The 20,911-nt window shown below is 43.2% G+C and overlaps 1 protein-coding gene across 1 annotated transcript in view; it reads right to left on the minus strand.

Annotated features, from left to right (window-relative positions):
* Positions 1-14,541, minus strand: part of ttn.1 (titin, tandem duplicate 1) — a 685,821-nt gene extending 671,280 nt beyond the window's left edge. Inside the window, exons 1-2 of the mRNA XM_041201521.1 lie at positions 14,249-14,541; positions 13,853-13,975 (exon numbers count right to left, since the gene is read on the minus strand). Of these exons, the coding sequence (XP_041057455.1) occupies positions 13,853-13,975; positions 14,249-14,350 (225 nt within the window). The 5' untranslated portion in view covers positions 14,351-14,541. The remainder of the gene's footprint in view (positions 1-13,852; positions 13,976-14,248) is intronic.
* Between the last annotated feature and the right edge of the window lie 6,370 nt (positions 14,542-20,911).

The following is a 20,911-nucleotide window of genomic DNA, read 5'->3' on the forward strand; positions in this document are numbered from 1 at the left end:
GATTTACATATTCATGTGGTTGACACATGTTTTGGCATAGGCTAGGGCACCCATAAATAGGGCCCACCAATTTAGCAGGGGGAACATGATCATTTTAAATCAGTGTCCTCTAGTTCTTGACACTTCTGCCAATGGGAACAGTTTCTCTCTATCTACTCTTTTGAGACCCCTCACAATTTTAATTATATTAGTATGCTTTGCACCCAGTTCACATCCAAAAAACAGGCACAATGCATACCAATTTCTATCCCTGTCTTCCCCTGCCCAGCACTTGAAAGAGCGCTTATGCAGTCTTAGAACTTCAGGCACCAACAGTGGCCCGCTTCATTAATTCATATTAAGATATGCAAGTAAATCTTGATATATAAAAAATAAGCTACTGTTCACGTATTGGCATCTGGAGAGTTACAGCCTTTTAGTTCCTGTAGCTGAAAAGCCCAACCTTTTCGATTTTACACATTTATGATTTTAATGAATGGTGGTGAGTAACAACTAAATGGTGGAGGAAGGTCCCCCAATACCCCTATGCTCAATATAAAAGCAAAATACTGCGGATACTGGAAATCTGAAACAAAAACAAATATTGCTCACCGATCATTGAGCATAGGGGCAAAAACAAAAAGTGCTGGAAAAACTCAGCAGGTCTGACAGCATCTGTGGCAAGAAAGACAGAGTTGACGTTTTGAGTCCGTATGACTCTTCTTCAGAACTAAAGAGAAGTAGAAATGTGGTGAAGTATATACTGTTTAAGGGAGGTGAGACAGACAAAGCTGGATAGAAGGCCAGTGATAGGTGGAGGCATAGGAGGCATTGCAAAAGATGTTATAAACAAAAGGTCGAAGGGGTGTTGATGGTGGCGATACATTAACTCTGTCTTTCTCTCCACAGATGCTGTCAGACCTGCTGAGTTTTTCCAGCACTTTTTGTTTTTGCTCCTACACTCAACGATGGGGGAGCCCAGCATATCCATGCATGAAATTAGGCTGAAGCATTTGCAACCATCCTCAGCCAGAAGTGCCAAGTGGATAATCCATGTCACCTCTTCCTGAGGTCTTCAGCATCACAGCCAGTTTTCAGCCAATTCTATTCACTCCACTTGATATCAAGAAACAGCTGAAGGCAATGGATACTGAAAAGGCTATGGGCCCTGACAACATCTCAGCAGAACTACTGAAGACTTGTGCTCTAGAACAAGCCATGTTGTCCCAATACAACATTGGCACCTAGATGGCAACGTGAAAATTTATTCTGTTATGTCCTGTCCATAAAAAGCAGGACAAGTCCAGTCTGGCCAATTACAGCCCTATATTTATTCTCAATCATCAGCAAAATGATGAAAGGTGTAATTGACAGTGCAATCAAGCAGCACTTACATAGAGATATTCTGTTCACTCTTGCACAGTTTGGGTTCCGCCAGGGCTACCCAGCTCCGACCTCATTACAACCTTGGTTCAAACATGGACAAAAGAGCTGAACTCAAGAGGTGAGGTGAGAGTGACCGCCTTTGACATCAAGGCAGCAGTTAACTGAGTGTGGCATCAAGGAGCCCTGACAAAAATCGAAGTCAATGAGAAGCAGTGGGAAAAAAGTCTCTATTGGTTAGAGTCATACCTAGCACAAAGGAAGATGGTTGTGGTTGTTGGAGGCCAACCATCACAGCCCCGGAGCATCACTGCAGGAGTTCCTCAGGGTAGTGTCCTAGGCTCAACCATCTTCAGCTGCTTCATCAATGACCTTTTTTCCATCATAAGTTCAGAAGTGGGGATTTACTGATGATTGCACAATATTTAGTACCTTACACAACTCTTCAAATGCTGAAACAGTTTGTGTACATATGATGATAGATCTGGACAACATTCAGGCTTGGGATGGTAAGTGGCAAGTAACATTCATCTCACACAACTGCCAGGCAATGACCATTTCCATCACCCATCAAGAGAAAATTTATCCATTTCACCTTGACATTCAATGGCATTACCATTCCCAACCATCATCTTAAACATACACTCCCTCCATAAACCTATCCACAATGGCAGCAGTGTGTATCATATACACGATGTGCTGCAGCAACTCACCAAGACTTCAATAGTACTGTCAAACCAGTGGCCTCTGCCACCAAGAAGGACAAAAGCAGCAGATACATGGGAACAGCACTACTTGCAAACTCCCCTCCAAGTCACGTGCCATCCTATCTTGGAACTGTATTGCTGTTCCTTCACTGTCACTGGGTCAAAATCCTGGAACTTTCTATCAGCACAGTGAGTGTACTTGCACCAGACGGACAGCAGTGATTCAAAAAGGTAGCTCACCACCACCTTCTCAAAGGCAATTAGGATGGTCAGTATTGCCAGTGATGCCCACATCTCAAGAAAGAATAGAAAAAAGTTGAGTTGTACTTTGCAACATCAATCATCTATGCCCCCCAAGCATCATGCCTTGCCTAGTGACCGCTGCCCTGTGCTCCTGCCCCCCTGCACTAGGGAGGGCATCCTAGCCTCAGTGTCTTCTTCACAGCCAGGCTTGGGAATTTCGCTGACATTTGGTAACAGAGGATGGTTGCCTGAAAGCATAAATTGGAGACTAAGATTTACCTTCAGACGGAAGGCTAGTATTGGAGTTAATTTTTTTTGAGAGAGAAGACTCTTGGAGACTCTTTGAAGAAAGATGACTGAAATCAAGTATAGGGTGGCAGCATATGACTTTCCACCACTGTTTTGTGAAACAGAACCTATGGTCAATGGAAAAATAAAGTAGACAAATGGACATGGGTTATGCCTCTACTAAAAAGAAAACAAGGAATAGCTCTGGCACTTTCGCTTCCTGCCAGGAGCAAGAACAGCTGCATAGTGTCCTTGGAATTAGACACACAGGAACTGGACAATCAAGGAGGTTTGAACATTCTCTTGATAATCATGGATAAAATTTATATGAAAGATGACTTCTTGAATGACTAAGAGGCTTGGTCGGACTTTGATAAATTTTTTTAAGTGGATGATTCTTCCAAAGAAGAATACAGCATGGCGTTTAACTGACTATATATGAGATTGCAGCGATTCCACTTGGAAATTCCTAAATCAGTTGCCTTTAAATTATTGAACTGTGTAAGGATATCAAACATGGATAGGCTCTTGGTTTTAACCGGAGTTAAATTCAAAGAGAGAGAAACGCTTTTGAATCAAGTGCCTGAAGCCTTAAAAAAAAATTTCTGGGAAAGCATTAATTTCCAGCTGCTTTTATGGTGCAAATGGGATCTTTAGCAGCAACACCAAAGATGGAGGATACAACATTAGCAACCTTTCGAGAATATTTGAATATAGGGCCCAAACATCTCTGCAAAAGAAAAATTACAAACAAGAAATATGAGGACAGAGAGCCTTTTGGGAGCTATAACAGATGGCAGGAATTGGGCAATTTGTAGAAGCAGGATGAACCCCAGGAATAACCAAGGGGTGGCTAACAGGTGCTTCGAATGCAACTCTACGAATCAATATACGTTGATTTGCCCAAAAATGAAAAACAGGGTTTTTGAGATAATACATGACATGGAAGGTACAAAAGGTGAGGAGGACAATACTGACCAATCAGAAGGAATCATATTAGTCACCAGAAGCTTCAGTCTGGTGATGAGTATCCTAGTTGCAGATTTGTTCAATTGCACAGTTCTAGATAGTGGGTATACATCCACAGCATGTGGAGTGGACTGGCTAAACTGTTACATGGATTCTTTAAGTAAGGAAGACTAAAGTAAAGTCAAAGAATATAACAGTTCTACTTGTTTCAGGTTTGGTGATGGTAGCATGTTGAAATCACTAAAAAGAATAGTAATTCCAAGTAAAATACAGGGGTAAATCACTTTATCAGTACTAATGTGGTATTGAGTGAAATACCTTTACTGTTAAGTAAGCCTTCAATGAGAAAGGCCCAAATGAAGTTGAACAAGGAGCATGATAAAACAATTGTTTTTGGGAGATCTGTAGATTTGCAAATTACACAGTCGGGACATCATTGTATTCCTTTAAGGCCTAACATCTCTAGACAGGATGTTAAAGAGATATTAATGGCAGCTGGGGATGGGGATTTAAAAGAGAAGAAGCAAATTGTTGCCAAACTACATCAAAAAGTTGCACATCCGTATGGCCATTGGTTGAAGATTCTGTTAAAGGATGCAGGGGTACTGAATGAGAAATACACTAGACTTGTCGAGGATATTCGTGAGAAATGTGATATTTGTAAAATGTAAGGGAGAACGCCATCACGACCAGTAGTAATTATTCCATTGGCGAGACTTTAATGAAACCGTAACGATGGACCTCAAAGTATGGGATAAAGGAAAAAATATATTTCTTTTACACTTTGACAGACTAAACCTGGATGCTAAGTCTACAACAGTAATTTTTAGTAAAGACAAAAAAGTAATTAGTGATAAAATAATGAAAAAATGGATAGCAACATGGCTGGGGGCACCAACTAAATTCTTAACGGACAATGGAGGAGAATTTGCCAATGATGAATTCAGGAGTATGTGTGAAAATCTGAATATTGTAGCAATGCACATAGCAGTAGAGAATACTTTTTAGCAATGGGATATGTGAGAGAAATCACGCCGTGATTGAAAAATTTTAGCTTACCAACCAAATTGTAAATTGATAACTGACCTAGCATTGGCCGGATATGCAAAAAACACACTCCTATGGTTGGGGACTGCAGCCCCTATCAATTAGTTTAAGGCAGAAATCTGAAGATACTTTCAATAATGTGGGACCGGCTTTGGAGGGGACTACCATTAGTTCAATACTTGCAGAACATTTGAATGCCATGCATGCAGGGAGGAAAGCATTTATTAAGGCAGAGGTTTCAGAAAAAAATCAGGAGGGCTTTGAGTTATTGACACAGGCCGTCAGAAATGAATTTTAAGCCTGGGGACATGACATATTATAAAAGTGAAGGGCAGAAAGAACGAAGAGGCCCATGAAAAGATACAGACACTGATGGCAAAATGATAATCTTGCAACACGGTAATCAAACTTTTAGAGTACATTCCATGTGGCTTACTGGCACTGATTACACATTGACAGAACCTGAACAGATGACGGAAACTGAAGATGCACCATGCACTTCACACATGTGTACGCTGGGCCTGCATGAACAACAGAATGTGGCAGATAGGGGGCTAACGGAGAGTAGACCAAGTGATAGTGAAGATTAGAATAGGGCCATTCATCACAAAGATCAAAGACCAAAAGTTGGAACTAGGGTAGCATATGTGCCAGAAGGGGCTAGTGAGTGGAGGGGATCCACCATAGTAGGAAAGGCATGAAAGGCCAGAGGGAAATACAAAAACTGGCTGAATGTACAAGACAAGAGACAGAATATCAGACCTATGGATTGGCAGAAGGAAGTAAAAAGTGGAAAGCCACAAATCATGGTGTAAGTTCAGACATTGGGCCTAATAATGATCACAGCCCAAAGAAAAGATCAAGAGTTTGTGAAAGGAAGTCGAGTCACCCTTATTCAAAAAAGGGATGGAGACTAAAAACAAGTAACTATAGGCCAGTTAGCTAAACATCTGACATTGGGAAAATGTTGGTATCTATTATAAAGGATGTAATAGGTGAGCATTTAGAAATGCATAATCTAATCAAGCAGATTCAGCATGGCTTCATAAAGGGGAAATCATGCCTGACAAATTTAATAGAATTCTTTGAAGAGGTAACAAGCAGGATAGATAAAGGGGAAGCAGTAGATGCAATATATTTGGATTTCCAAAATGCTTTCGATAAGTACCACACATAAGGCTACTTAAGATAGGAGCCCATGGTGTTGGGGGTAATATATTACCATGGATGGAGAACTGGCTAACTAATAGAAGACAGGGAGTTGGGATAAGGGTGGGGGAGGGGGGGGTGGTGCAGTTTCAGGATGGCAACCTGTGGAGTGCCACAGGGATCAGTGCTGGGGCCACAATTATTTACAATATATATTAACAACTTGGATGAGGGAAATTAATGTACTATTGCCAAGTTTGCGGATGACACATAAATAGGTGGCAAGTGGTGAGGATGATGCAAAGAGTCTATAGAGGGACACAGACAGATTAAGTGAGTGGGCAAAAAAGTGGCAACTGAAATATATTGTGGGAAAGTGAGATTATGCACTTTGGCAAGAAGAATAGAGGAGTTGAATACTATTTAAAAGGAGAAAGACTGCAGAAAGCTGCAGCACAGAGGGATTTGGGGATTCTTGTGCATGAATCCCAAAAAGCTAGCATACAAGGTCATCAGGTAATAGGTAAGGCAAATGGAATGTTGGTCTTTATTTTAAAGGCGATGGAATATAAAAATAGGGAAATCCTGCTAAAACTATACAACGCACTAGTTAGGCCACACCTAGAATAATGTGAACAGTTTTAGTCCCCTTATCTAAGGAAAGATATACTGGCATTGGAGGCAGACCAGAGAAGGTTCACTAGGTTGATCCCGGGTATGGAGGGATTTTCTTATGAGGAAAGGTTGAGTAGGTTGGGCCTGTACTCATTGGAGTTTAAAAGAATGAGAGGCAACCTTATTAAAACATGAGTTTCTTAGTGGGCTTGACAGGGTAGATGCTGGTGGGAGAGTCTAGGACCAGAGGGCATAATCTCAGAGTAAAGGGCCCCCATTTTAAACAGAGATGAGGAGGAATTTCTTCTCTCAGAGGGTAGTCAATCTGTGGAATTCTTTACCACAAAGGGCTGTAGAGTCTGGGTCATTAAGTATATTCAAGGCTGAGGTAGACAGATTTTTAATCAGTAAGGGATCAAGGGTTATGGGGAAAAGGCAGGAAAGTGGAGTTGAGGATTATCAGATCAGCCATGATCTTTTTGAATGGCGGAAAATACTCGATGGCCAAATGGCCTACTTCTGCTCCTATATCTTATGGTTGTCTTATGGAGTCACAGGAGGGACAGGTTGAGGAGTAGCAGTCCAGATAGAGACAGGAGATCTTTTAGGGGACGTAGTTTATTTAATAAGAGCAAGGAGCAAAGAACAGGCGAGGAGTGACACATGTAGGAGCCCCTACAGTAGAGAAGCCACCGTGGTCACTATCAAGTTAGATGGTAATTTGTTAAAGGAAGCAAAACAAAAAGAACTTGACAGTTGGAGAGAGCTTGGCTTTTATACGAAGGTGCCAGACAAAGGACGGCCAGCGTTGTCCCACAGATGGGCATGTACACAGAAACACATTTTTGTAAGTGGAACAATTTCAAAGAGAAGTATTCTTAAAGCCTCCAAAAGAAGCTGGAGTTGTAGAGGGGAAATTATGGAGGCTGAACAGGTGTGATTTCAGGCTAAACGATGCATCTAGGGTATGGTATTTTTTAGTTAGGCCTGTCCTACTAAAACCTGGTTATCCTCAGCTAAAGGCAGATCCAGCAATATTTTGTTGGTACTATGAAGGAAAATCGGCATTTTCTTAATGCATGTAGATAATTTCCTGCTTGGGGACTGGGAGGGGAAGAAGCCTGTGGCATTTGATGAATTGTGATCGATAAAATTATAAAGGAATGCAAAATTGGAAATTGGACTTCTGGAGCTTTTAAGTATATAGGATTGGACATTAGGCAGACTAAGTTGGGAATAACCCTGATTCCACATCCTTACCTAGAGAATGTGAATAAGATCCTGATAATTCAGGCCAGATCATCACAAATAGAACACCACAACCAAGCAAGAAGCAGATGAATTAAAAAGCTTAAGTGGGCAATTAACCTGGTTATGCACACAAAACTAGACTGGATGCATGCTATGATGCATTAGGATTGAGCACCATGCTGAAATATGCTACAATTGGGGAAATGCTAAAAGCAAATAAGACATCGAAGGAAGTTTAGAAGAATGTGCGCTCAGATTTCCAGACCTGGGTGACCCAGAAGTGATGAAATTAGTCATTTTTAGTGACACCTCACAGGCTAACCTTCCTAACGGTTATTCGAGTACAACAGAATATATTTTTAGTGGGAAGGAATGATAAAAGTTGTCCATTAGCCAGGGAATCAAAAAACATAAAGCGAGTAGTTAAAAACACCTGAGCTGCAGAGACACTTGCACTGGTAGAAAGAATAGATATGGCTATGCATTTATTGAGTATTTTAAAGGAACTCCTATATCAAAGGCAAAATGAGTAAAATGTGCATATAGATTGCTATATAGATAACAGTTTGCAATGGTGGGATGGGGGAGGGGTGGCAGGGTGGAAGTGGGGTGTGGCAGTGGTGTTGGTGTTAGAGTAGAGAAGTGAGCTCTGTGGCAAGCAATAAACAATCCCCACCAAAGCATCCTAGTCTCAGTTGCCTGCATTTTGCGCTTGGCATGCACGCCAAGTCAGCAGGACCGGAAGTGGACGCTGAGAAAGCCTCAGTGATGCTGAGGGAGGCGAGAAGGGGGCAGGCACCGACATAAGTGAGGGTGCAGGTGGGTGCTTCTAGTGATCTCCCTGAAGGCAGACAGCTGCTGCGGAGCTGCTTCAGGGAGCTGCAGACCTGGACAGATTAAATGAGAAGAAAAAATGCATCACACTCTGTCTATGCAGCAAATTCAAGCACCTGACAGCAGAACTCAAAACAAATCAGTCCCCAGATATCAGTTTCCATTGTATTTCACTCCGCCCTTGAATGAGGTTTCATTAAAAATCGGTTGCCTGCCTGCCCATTTTGCTCGTGCGACAAGCGCAAAATTGCAGGGGCAACGTAAAATCGTAGACAATAGGGCTTTTAATGGCCTTAAGTGGCCCTTTAATTGTCAGTGGGCAAGGCTCTGACTCCTGTGCCCACCCGCCGACCTCAATATTACTCGTGTACGCGATTATGTTGGGACGTTTGCCCAATGTCATTTCACACAATTTCACGTGCGTTTGGGTCAGGCGCACACCCGCCCGATCAATGTAAAATCCTGGCCATTATCTTCTTCACAACCATGTTGTTCCCTCCCAACTATAGACCCATTCTCTCTTTCTAAATCATTACTTGGAGCTGGATTTTTATCCTCTGCCAGGGGTGAGAATGGAGGAATTTCATGCCACTTGTCAGTCTCTGGGTCCCCGTGGAGGACAACATTCAGGCTTTGGCTGTTAAGCAGCAAGTAACATTCATGCTAGTCAAGCGCCAAGGCATCATCATCTCCAACAAGGAAAAGTCTAGCCATTTTCTCTTGATGCTCAACAGCATTGCCATCACTGAATCTCCACCATCAACCTCCTGGGGGTTGTGGGTCGGGCACCATTGAACAGGAATTTAGCTGGATCGGCCACATAAATACAATGTCTACCACAGCAGGTCCGAGGCTCAGAATTTTGTAGTGAGTAACCCATCTCCTGACTCCCTAAAGCCTGTAGAATGTGATGGAATACTCTCCACTTGCCTGGATGAGCACAGCTCCAACACCATCCAGCATAAAGTAGCTCACTTGATTGACACCCCATCCACTACCATAAACCTCAATTCCTCCATCCTCAGTGCACAGAGGCTACAGTGTGTACTGTTTACATGATGGTCTGCAGCAACTCACCAAGGCTTCTCCGACAGCACCTTGCAAACCCCACAAACTGCACCACCAAAAAGAACAAGGGTAGCAGTTGCATGGGAACACCATCATCTGCAAGATCCCCTCCAAGTCACACACCACACTTCTTTCAATATATATTACAGTTACTTCAATCTCCTCTTGAGCTTGTAATTGGCCGCTGGTTATAGTGGTTTTTCAGCTTCAGTCCATTCCTGGCTAGAAAATCACTTACTTGAGCCTAACCAGCAAACCTCTGCTGCTTCTGGTTTTCATGGTGCCCTCCAAATTCACCATCATTTGCAACTGACTCTGTATGCCTCATACATCCTCATTCCATGGCAGTACCTCAATCTTTGCGTCCTCAAGTACTCTACTGTCATATCACTTATATGGTGGAATTTATTTTAGTCATGCGGAAGGGTGCAGACTGGGTACTTGCCTCCGTCCAATTAAGCCCGGGGTGGGAAGGCTCATGGACAATGGGAAATTAATGCCCTTTTAAGGGCCTCATCCCATGGCTGCTGGCATTCAACCAATGGTGGGTGGGAGAGTTGCCACACAAGAAACCTGGAAAAAAACTGACAAGGGCGTCACAGGGGAGTCCCTCACCCAAAGGCACTCAATGCCTGATTGAGGGACCCAATATCGGGAAGGGGGTGCCTTCTGAGATCCAACCCTCCCAGGCCTTTCTTCCAACAACCCCATCTCCCCACAGGCAGTGACCCCCTCTCTGCAACCCCCACCCTTACCTGTCTCCCCTGTGGCCTGGGTCCCTTGGCGACTCTAGGCCTCTAGTGCAGTGCATTGCCAGTACCTGCCACTTCTCCCAGTGGCACTGATGAGCAATGGAAAGCTGCCAGCCTCTAATTAACCAGCAGCTCTTGGGGAATGGGATTTCCACCCCCAAGGCCCTAAATCCTGGGGATAGCCTGCCATGGTCGGTTAATTGTCTGACAGGCACTTAAAACAGCAGGCCTTCACTTGAATTAAATTCTGCCAATAGGTTCTGGACTTCACTCGCTATATCTGTTGCTGAACTTGAACAATAGTTAGTCAATGCTCCATCCTGACTCCACACTACGTACATCACTGTTCTTTTCTGTTTCCCATTTACTTTCAGGTTTTTATGTCTCACAGTTTTTATGTAACCAGGCCTATGTAACTTCAGCTTCCCTTGAGTCCATTCAAATACACATTTTGGCCAATGCTCTGTCCCAAGCCCATCACGCTTTGCATTTTTGCTCTTTGTTTAACTTTTTTTCCCTTTACCCTACTTTATCGTCTTGTCTCTTTTCACTTCTTTACTTTCAGGAACTTGGGCCTCCCAATTTCCTACCCCAACTTATCATACTCTCACAACGTAGACTCAAAGATTTGTGGAAAATTGACACTTTACTTTTAAAACCAAATGGAGAATGGACATAAAAACAGAAAATGCTGGAAACACTCAGCAGGTCTGACAGCATCTGTGGAGAGAGAAATAGAGTTAACGTTTCGAGTCCATATGACCCTTCTTCAGGACAGAGGATGGACACTCTGCTTTTGAAACAAAATGGAGTTGAGAGATCAGGTGACCTTTCCTTCTTTTCTGTCAAAATACATGGAACTATATAAGGCCCTGGAAGCTAGCCTGCAGGTCTAGACAATGCATTAAAATGCAGCAAACATTTCCTGTGGATTAATGGTTGCCATTATCAAAATAGTTACAGAAACGATTTCACAATGGACTTGCAGACTGGGTGCAAGAAGAATCCTATTCTATCATATGGATATGTAAGTGAGTGAAACTCGACCATCATTGTATGTCAATGGCCAAGGTGTTAGAGACCATTTGTGAGGACAATGAAAACAGGAGCTATGGTCACTTGACAGAAACTAGGCTTCCGATGAGGAACATTTAATAAGACAAATTCTTTGGGAGTAGAAGGCAAGAAAAAAAAATGATGATTTCCTGAACAACAAAGGGACAAGATACTGCCTAAAATCCATCCGGAGGCAAAGAATTAGGGTTGGCCCTTACTTACCTATTTGAGGAACCAAACCAGGTTTTCACTGCAGGGCTTTGACTGCACCTCGACTGGAGTGAAGCCAGAGAAACAGTAAAGCCAGTGTAAATCCATCTTCACAAACCTCCAACTTCTATTTCTTTAGTGGACCAAAAAGGGAATAACAGGCCTGCAACGTTTCAAGTGTTCATTTCGAAAAAGCATGATAGCATATTTTTGGACTTTTAAGACCTAAGTGCATGCTATCTCTTTTGCGATCACCTTTACGTGTGTGTGTGTGTGTGTGTGTGTGTGTGTGTGTGTGTGTGTGTGTGTGTGTGTGTGTGTGTGTGTTGTTGCATATACATTTTGGGAGTTAAGTACTAATTATTTATCCTACTTTTTAAAAGACCTATGAGAAAACCTGTCATTTGTCCATTCCCGAGAGTTACAACACTTGAGGCTTGTTGAAGGAGAAAAGCAGTGACGATGCCTCAGTGAGAAAATTATTACCATGCTTAGGACTGCTGTAGAGAATGGGGAATTTGAATGAGAGGTGTGAGGGATGAAACAAGGTGAGATGCTCAAATTAAGGCAAAATGTCAGAGGAGTAGGGGATCAGGCTAAGGTGATGAGCACCACACCAGTACTGCAACAGTCTTGACAAGACAAGTCTTAAAGCCAGGTGGGTGGCTTCAACAAGGGGAAAGGTGTCATTATTTTTCAGCCAGGTTTCTGTTAAGGCCATTATGTTGATGCAATCATCCACAATAAATTCGTGAATGACAAGTGCCTTGTTCACATGTGAATAAACATTGAGTGAGATGTGTAGAGGGACAGTGAGAGTTGATCCATTGGCAGGGTCAATGAGTTGGGGCCTACGCTATTTCGCACATACGCACGAAAGAGTGCAGATATCTCCCGGGGTTACAGAGGTCTCAGGGAGACTTGTTTAAGTTTTAAACATCAAAATAAAGAAATTAAAAACTTTTAAAACATGTTCCCTCATGTGACAGTGTCACATGAGTTGGGCTTATTTAATTTTTAAACACTTCATGAAACCTGTGGATGAGGCTTCATTAAAAAACGTGAAGGCTGCCTGAGCTCTTCATTTGCCCGCCAACCTTAAGGTTGGATGGGCAGCTCCTTTAACTTTTTAAATTAGTTTTTAATAGAGGCCTTTGACAGTTCGTGGGCGTGCAGCCGAGATGTCTGCGCGGCTGCTGAACTGAAAATCTAAATGAAGCGTGGTGACGCCAGGACGCCCTCCTTTGAGACACCCCTTAAAACCTGCCTCTTTGACCAAGCTTTGGTTATGTGACCTAACTGCTCCTTAAGTGGCTTGATTCATTTTTTATTTCATAATGCTCCTGTGACGCATCTTGATATATTTATTACATTAGAAACGCGGTACATATAATCTGTTGCTGTCATTGCTGGATCAGACTTCTGGAACTGTCTCCTTAATAGCACTGTAGGCGTACCTGCATGGACCACAGTGGTTCAAGAAGGTGACTCACAAGTATCTTCTCAGGGGCAATTAGGGATGGGTAACAAATGCTGGCTTACTACATAATATGAATGACAAAATAACTCTGAAATGACTGAGAACAGCTACCACTATGCAAAGTTGAGCAAATATATCATTTCAATGTTTCTAAGAAAAACAGTTACTTTGTACTTATTAGATTTGGATCCAGTGTTTAGAAATCCCATATCAGTCCAGCTGCTACATATACTGTTATCAAAGGCCAAATTTCCTCAGCTATTCTTGTAACTCAAGTAGGAGTCTCCCAGTATGGCTCAGAAAAAGTTCAAGATCCAAATGCTTTAGGTGTCAATCTCAGTTGGGAAATCCAGCATCAGCTCAAAAAGGTTGGAGTCAATCCTGCCCCTCACAAATCTTAAGGGGAAGGGCCAAAAGTAGGGACTTCCTATAAATAGTGCTAGTGCCTCTCTGCCCCATGATAACAAGACGGTCTCCCACCAACCTTGCAAACTCCAGTATGCTAAGTGCTGGTGGAAAAATCCCAGTGGAACTGTTGTGATTACAGCCTGCAGATTTTTCCCTTCCAACTATGACAACAGAAAGGCCAAAGGTACAGCCCACTGCAGTGGGTACATCAGCAGTGCTGCCCTTTTCAACAACTTTAAACTTTTTCTCGTTTTGGCCACATCCACAGGAAGGTATATTGTTCTATGTCATCAGTTCATGGTTGCTTTAATATTAGTCTACTCTGGTACCTGAAATAAATAGTTAGGTTTGCCCTGATGGTGAGATGCAATTGCTCCCAATGAATGATTACCTGGCCAGTCAATGTCTCTTACCTTCAGTTTAGCTAGAAGAATCTCATGTTCATTCAGTATTTTCCTGGTTTCATCCGCATTACTGCCAATTTCAAGAAGATTCGGTACTGATTCAACCAACTGAAGTTCCACACACATCCCAGACTGAAATGTAGGAAGTATTTGATTTACAAGAGATCAGGATTACACTTTCATTTTATTTATACATATAGTCAACATAAAACTGTAAGTAGTACTTTCAAAACACTAAGCTTAGAACCTTAAAAAAGTTATCTAATACTGAGGCAAGCAGAAGTTTACACTGGAGTGGATTGCAGGCTGGTAAGCAAAACACAGGCCAAAGTTATCAAAATTCAATTTTCAACATCACAACTTAATAAAACTATAGCATATTTACTTGAGAGAGAGAATACTTGCCTTTAGTATAGCTACTACAATTCTTGAGTCTCCTGTTTGTACAGCCACAGTACTAATTGTCGTTGCTGAAGGTCGACTTCCAGGATGGCTTTCACTGGACATGGTCTCTTATTCAGCAATTCATGCAGCAGATTGATTCAACTAGCAGACAGAATTTTCAACTGAATCTAAAGGTTAGGCTGTGAAATAACTGATAAAAGACAATAACATTGCAGAGCTCACTGCTGAATATGTATTCAGGAAAAGGGCTCAGCTAACACTGGCTGAATATCCACAGCAGAGAACGGCTTGTTAAAAATAGATTGAAGCAGCATGTGTTGTATCACTGCTTTGGGAAGCTGACACACCCCTATTTTGACAGCACCAATCTGCCAGTCCTGCTCCGTTATCAGCAGAGAAACATTGGATGCAGTCCTCTCACAACTTAAAATGACCTTGGAAGATCAAATGGAAACAATCACAATTTGGAGAAAATGATTTTGTCCCACAGCAAGAGCTGTAAGCAAAAAGCTGTCTTAATTAACTTTTCAGCTTTATTTTGTAACTCATGAATCTTGACAGAGCTATGGTAAATTTTTATTTCTGAATTTGTGATGAATATGCTAAAGTTATGATTTAGAAAAGTGATTCAGTGTTGCAATTTCCATTCTGAGAAGTAAAAAGACAAAACAAGAAAGCACTGGCATCCAAATCCAAAGTTACAATTTACACCTCACAGAGTTACATTGACAAAGTATTTGCCCAAATGGAAACTTTACTGACAAGCAGAATGTTACTGATAACTTGGCAACTAGAATTGCACTTAAAACTTTGCAGGGAAAATGTAATTTCTGAAATTATTTACCAGTAAACACTGACAGAAATAGGCTTCAATTCTCAGTGCAGCCACGATTGAGTTTTTCTGATCTTACAGGTCAATGCTTGTATGACTATAGGGAATGAAAAACAATTCTTGTAAATCAATGAAGTACTTCAAAAGCAAACTTTGCAGGTCCCAGCCCAATTTTTTCAACATTTCTTCGCCATGAAATCATATGCTGAATTAAGAAAAAGTGAGTTTGGGAATTTCGACCCAAGTTAATGTTGTAAAAATTAATATAGGGCCACTGCACAAAACTGCCCACAATTCAGCAGTTACTGCATTCAGTTGGCAATTTCAGTTCAATAGTGGAGAAGCACGGTTACAGCAGTCGAGTAGGGAGTACTATTCTGAGGTTGAAAGCAAAGGAATGTTGTTGCAGCAAAGCACAGGACCTTTAGTTACACCTTACAAGTTCCATACTTGCCCTGAGAGACTGGGTCCAAACATTTAATTTCCCAGCACCTAACCTTGGATTTTAACTATGGAAATTGGTGTTAATCAGGTGATAATGGGGTCAAAATAGGTTCTGTACAAATGCCCAAGCTGACAAAATTTTTAAAGGGGCTTTTGCATGAGCAGCTATGGAGCCCACCTGTTTCAAATAGTAGGCCATCTTACTGTGCAAATCAGGGTTGTATGATGTAGTTAGGCCCCTGATTTCAATTTTAAATACATGTGGGCTGGAGCAGATGCCAGACTTATTCCACTCATCTGTCCTAGCATTAGGCAGACGATGCAATGTTCCTCAATTTTGAGCAGCACATTTTGGAAAGGTTGTGAAGATAGAGAGGGTGCAGAAAAGATTAACGAAAATCATTCCAGGGACGAGGAAATTGAGTTACATGGAGACACTGGAAAAGATGGGGTTATTGTCCTTAGATAAGGGACTGTTGAGAGGAGATATAATCAAAGTGTAGAAAATCATAACATGTCTAGACAGAGTAGGCATAGAGAAACTGTTTGCTTCAATGCTGGAAGGATTGAGGAGGACACCACTTTAAGGTGGTTGTCAAAAGAACCAGTGGTGACATGATGAAAAGCTTTTTGATGCAGCATGTGGTTAGGATCTGAAAAAACACTGCCTGAGCGGATGGTGGAGACAGATACAAGGCTTTTGAAATAGAATTGGATAAGCAGCTTAGGAGAAAAACGCTGCTGTGATATGGAAAAAGGGCAGGAGAGTGTGACTAGTTGAGTTGCTGGTGCAGAGAGTTGGCAAGTACAGGACAGGCTGAATGGCTTCCTGTGCTATAGCCATTCACCATCAGGCATGATCTCTCCTTTTTCACAAAATAATGCTGGTCACTAACAACCTGGGCTCAAACCCCTCCGCTTAATCTGTTTTCATGCCAATACTTAACTGTGGGCCAGCATAGCATCCAAGCCACCTGACATTCTGTAGGCCCGAAGCTTGCAAAGCTGCTCCTTCAGGGGATGTAGATTGTCAGTGACATGGAAAAGCGACTTGGGCCTCCCAGCAGCTGGTACAGGTGGGCACAGGCAGGTGCATTCTCCTGGTCAGTCACCTAAAAGTTAAAGACCACAAAATTGGTGCCAATGTAATGGAAACCCAAAGTCTATAAACGGCCTGCATTATGCTTCTCGCTACTTCCAGCATGGCCTATACAGCACTCCACATAGGAAGAGAGGCATCAGGAATGGTCAAATCGGGATGTCAAACAGTTCCAGCTAATTTGGCGCATGTTTTCGGAACTCAACTGTGCTAATCACTCACAGCTGAACATGTGTTCAACAGCCTGAGGGGCCTCCCACTAGGACTATTTAAAGGGCCAGGTATCCAACTTGTAGATGAGGGATTCCTGACCAATGTTCTCTTTAAAATTTACGAGTTCCGCTCTTCCCATTTTTTCTCATTGCACAGTCTCTTTTAATTTTTTTGACAGCCACACACATGCATTATTTGTAAGAGAATAGGTCTGAGCAGTAATTTTCAGGCTGCTACATGGCAGCCTGCCCTTGCAACTTAGCAGGAATATTGCTCTTGACTCACTACTGCTGTGGCAGAGTTTGTGGAGGTGCTCAGGCTCATTTTTGGAGGTTTTGTTTTTGTAATTTGGTGCACCTATTCAGAGAAATACAAGCTTTTGTTTACCACTATACACCAAGCGTGCAAGGGGCATGGGGGCTGTAGTTGCATTACCTCCAGGTCTGCCCACCATGTTTTCAGAGAGCATTTCTCATACCTCCACCTCACCCATGAGCAATGCCCAAGGTGATTCAGATTCCACAAGGAGATGATCACAGAACTGTGCCACCTCCTTCAAGAGGAGTTGCAGCTTCATGCCAGCAAGAGAGAGCTGCCAATGGCCATAAAGGTGACAGTCTTATCAAACCTCCACATAAGCAGATTATTCCAGGCAGGAGTGACATACATATCCCTGTACATCATTCAAAGAGAAGCAGGATAAGTGGGCCCTGTATTTGCTAGGTATGGTGCAGGGACATATTGACTGCATGCATGTGGCTCTGCATGTCAACAGGAAAAGGTACAGAAACCACAAGAGCAACCATTCCATCAATGTGTAGTCAATATGTGACTATGCACAAACCACTATGTACTATCCTAGCAGTGACCTAAGGCAACCTGCTGTTCCTTGCCATTTTCTGGCCTCCAAGAACAACCAGAGGGTGGGTGCTCAGAGGTTACCTCCCCCAAATCCTGACTGATGAACCCCTTCCACTACTCAATTACAAGAAGACAATGGGCATGTAATGGAAGCCATGCAGCCATCAAAAACATCATGGACCAGACCATAGGATTTCTCAAGCAACAGCTCCACTGAATGGACCACTCAGCAGGGAGTCCTACAATACTCACCACAGCATATCACCAAATTTGCATTGGTCTGCAGCATCTTCCACATCCTTGCCATCATGAGAACATAGCTATTGCCACCAGGCATCTTGGGGCCAACCTAGGAGGAGGGGGCAAGAAGATTACCACTGGACCCCTTCATTCCAGACCACTACCTGAGCGCATGCATTCAGTATGGCTCTTTCATTCCCCATCTTAACATCCATATGGGATACTCCATCACTGCATTCCCTTGTCCAAGATCCTGCAATGAAAGCCACCATCCATGGCCTTTACGTAACATTTTTATCCAACACACATCCACTATAAAAACAAAGATGAACTATTCACGCTTATGTATTCTCTTTGTGCCTATTCTTGGGGGTGCCTTTGCCTAGCCTAGTACTTGTATGCAGTGCTACCCTATCGCTGATGGAATGTTGTTGCCTTCCATTAAGGGGGACTGAAGATGATCTTCTAAGATGCCCTCAAGCAGCTCTAAGCTGACAATGCCTGACTTCAGGCTGCACCATCCCAGCATGTGCAGCATGTCTGGATGAGTGGCACCAGCAAGGACACTGGCAGAGTGGCTGTGGTGGAAGCATGCATGTTGTCATCCTGAGAGAGGGCAGCAGGTTCATGCTCCACGATGCCACTGCAAGTCCTATGGGATGGTGCCTTACCAACGCTGGTAATCTGCTGGAGCACAGATTGCTGGACCACCGCAAGGTCCTGTATCCCTGCTAAGAACATGATAGCATACAAAAAGAGAGCAGGAGCAGATTAAACAGCCCCTTGAACTTGCTTAGCCATTTAATGCAATCATGGGCCTCAACTCCACTTTCCTGTCTGCTCCCAATATCCCTTGATTCCTGTGAGATCAAAAATCTGTCTATCTCAGCCTTAAATATATTCAAATATGTTCAACAAGGAGCATCTGCAATCCACTGGGCTAAAGGATTCCAAGGTTCTCAGCCCTTTGAGCGAAGAACTTTGTCCTCATCCCAGTCGTAAATGGTTGATACCTTATCCTGAGACTGTGCCCCTATGTTCTAGATTCAGCTACCAGGGAAACAACCTCTCAGTGCCTATCCTATCAAGCACCTTCAGATTCTTGTGCGTTTCAGTGATATCACCTCTTATTCTTCTAAGCTCCAGAGATTGTAGGCCCAATTTACTCAGTATCTCATCATGGGATAATCCTCTCATCCCAAGCATTAATCCAGTGAACATTCGCTGTACCACCTCGAATGTAAGTAGATCGTTCCTTAAATAAGGACACCAAAATTGTGCAAAATTGCAGGTGTGATCTCACTAAAGTTCTGTACAATTGTAGCAAGACTTCCTTATTTTTGTACTGCAGTCCCCTTGCAATAAAAGCCAACATGCGATTTGGCTTCCCAATTGCTTGCGGTGCCTGCATGCGAACTTCCTGTGTTCCTTGTACGAGTAGACCAAAGTCCCTCTGAATATCAATCTTTACAACATCCACACCTTTTAAAAAATATTCTGCTTTTCTATTCTTATGACCAAAGTGAATAACTTCACAGTTCCCCACATTATACTTCATCTTGGGGAAAGTGGGTCTGACTGGATTCCTTCACAGGGAGTCAGCATTGACTCAAGGGCCAAATGGCTTTCTTCTATGCCATAAATGACCGGTCTGGTGAAGCCCTGCAACACAGTCCGCAGAGAGTGTCCCGCATCATCATCATCTGCTGTGCCCTTTACAACCTGGCGCTGCAAAGGGAGAGGAGCTGGCTGAGGAGGAGATGGAGGAGCTGCATGTCTCCTCTCATGAGGAGGATGCCAATGGAGATGAGGGTGAGGGGGTCCTCAGTGGTGACGATGATGGGGATGAGGCTCTCGCACTGGCTAGACAAGGCAGGCGTACTCAGGAGGCCCTCATAGCTGCCAGATTTGTGGAGGATGATGATGACATACAGTGAGATCTCCCCATAGATCCTCATATCACAGTGGTGAAAGTTTAACTCCATTCTGGCTTATGGCAGCACCATTACCCTCTGTGAGAATGCTCCTGTCATGGAGATGCAGTGGAGGCGCTAATAGTCCTTCGATCGCAGGAGGATGATGACAACATGCAGTGAGGACACTCCATAGATCATCACACAGCCTCTGAGAATGTCTGACTCCTGTCTGGCCAAGGGCAGCTTGCTTGTGCTCTGTGATCAGGGCCATCTCAGAGACGCAGCCATAAAATTGTAGATGCATCTGATTCTGTGTCCAGCTTCAGCACCTCAGTCCTTCAGGAGCTGGTGCACAGCATCACTGGTCACAGATGCTGATATGATGGGGGCCAGCCCCACCTTAAAGGTGCTGAGAGCACACAGAGAGAATGAGAGAACTCTGTGGCGCCTGCCCACAACATTCTGGCAGCAATGACCAGCACCGCCGAGGTACAGGCATCAGTAATGTGTCCAGGAAGTGTGAGGCTGGACATTACTGTGGTCTGAAGGCTGAGCAGAGCACAGGGAAGAGGCCCTGGACTGAGACACCTGCCTTTTATCTTTTGCAGGAAGTTTTCACATCTGGGTAGCAGGGATAATCCAGGAAATTACAGGCCGGTGAGCCTTACATCAGTGGTAGGGAAATTATTGGAGAAGATTCTTCATGACAGGATTTACTACCATTTGGAAGCAAATGGGCGTATTAGTGAGAGGCAGCATGGTTTTGTGAAGGGGGGCCAGTCTCACTAACTTGATTGAGTTTTTCGAGGAAGTGACAAAGATGATCGACGATGGAAGGGCAGTGGATGTTATATATATGGATTTCAGTAAGGCCTTTGACAAGGTCCCTCATGGCAGACTAGTACAGAAGGTAAAGTCGCACGGGATCAGAGGTGAGCTGGCAAGATGGATACAGAATTGGCTTGGTCATAGAAGACAGAGGGTAGCAGTGGAAGGGTGCTTTTCTGAATGGAGAGCTGTGACTAGTGGTGTTCCACAGGGATCAGTGCTGGGACCTT

Source organism: Carcharodon carcharias, chromosome 12 (assembly GCF_017639515.1).
Source record: "Carcharodon carcharias isolate sCarCar2 chromosome 12, sCarCar2.pri, whole genome shotgun sequence".
Classification (NCBI taxonomy): Eukaryota; Metazoa; Chordata; class Chondrichthyes; order Lamniformes; family Lamnidae; genus Carcharodon; species Carcharodon carcharias.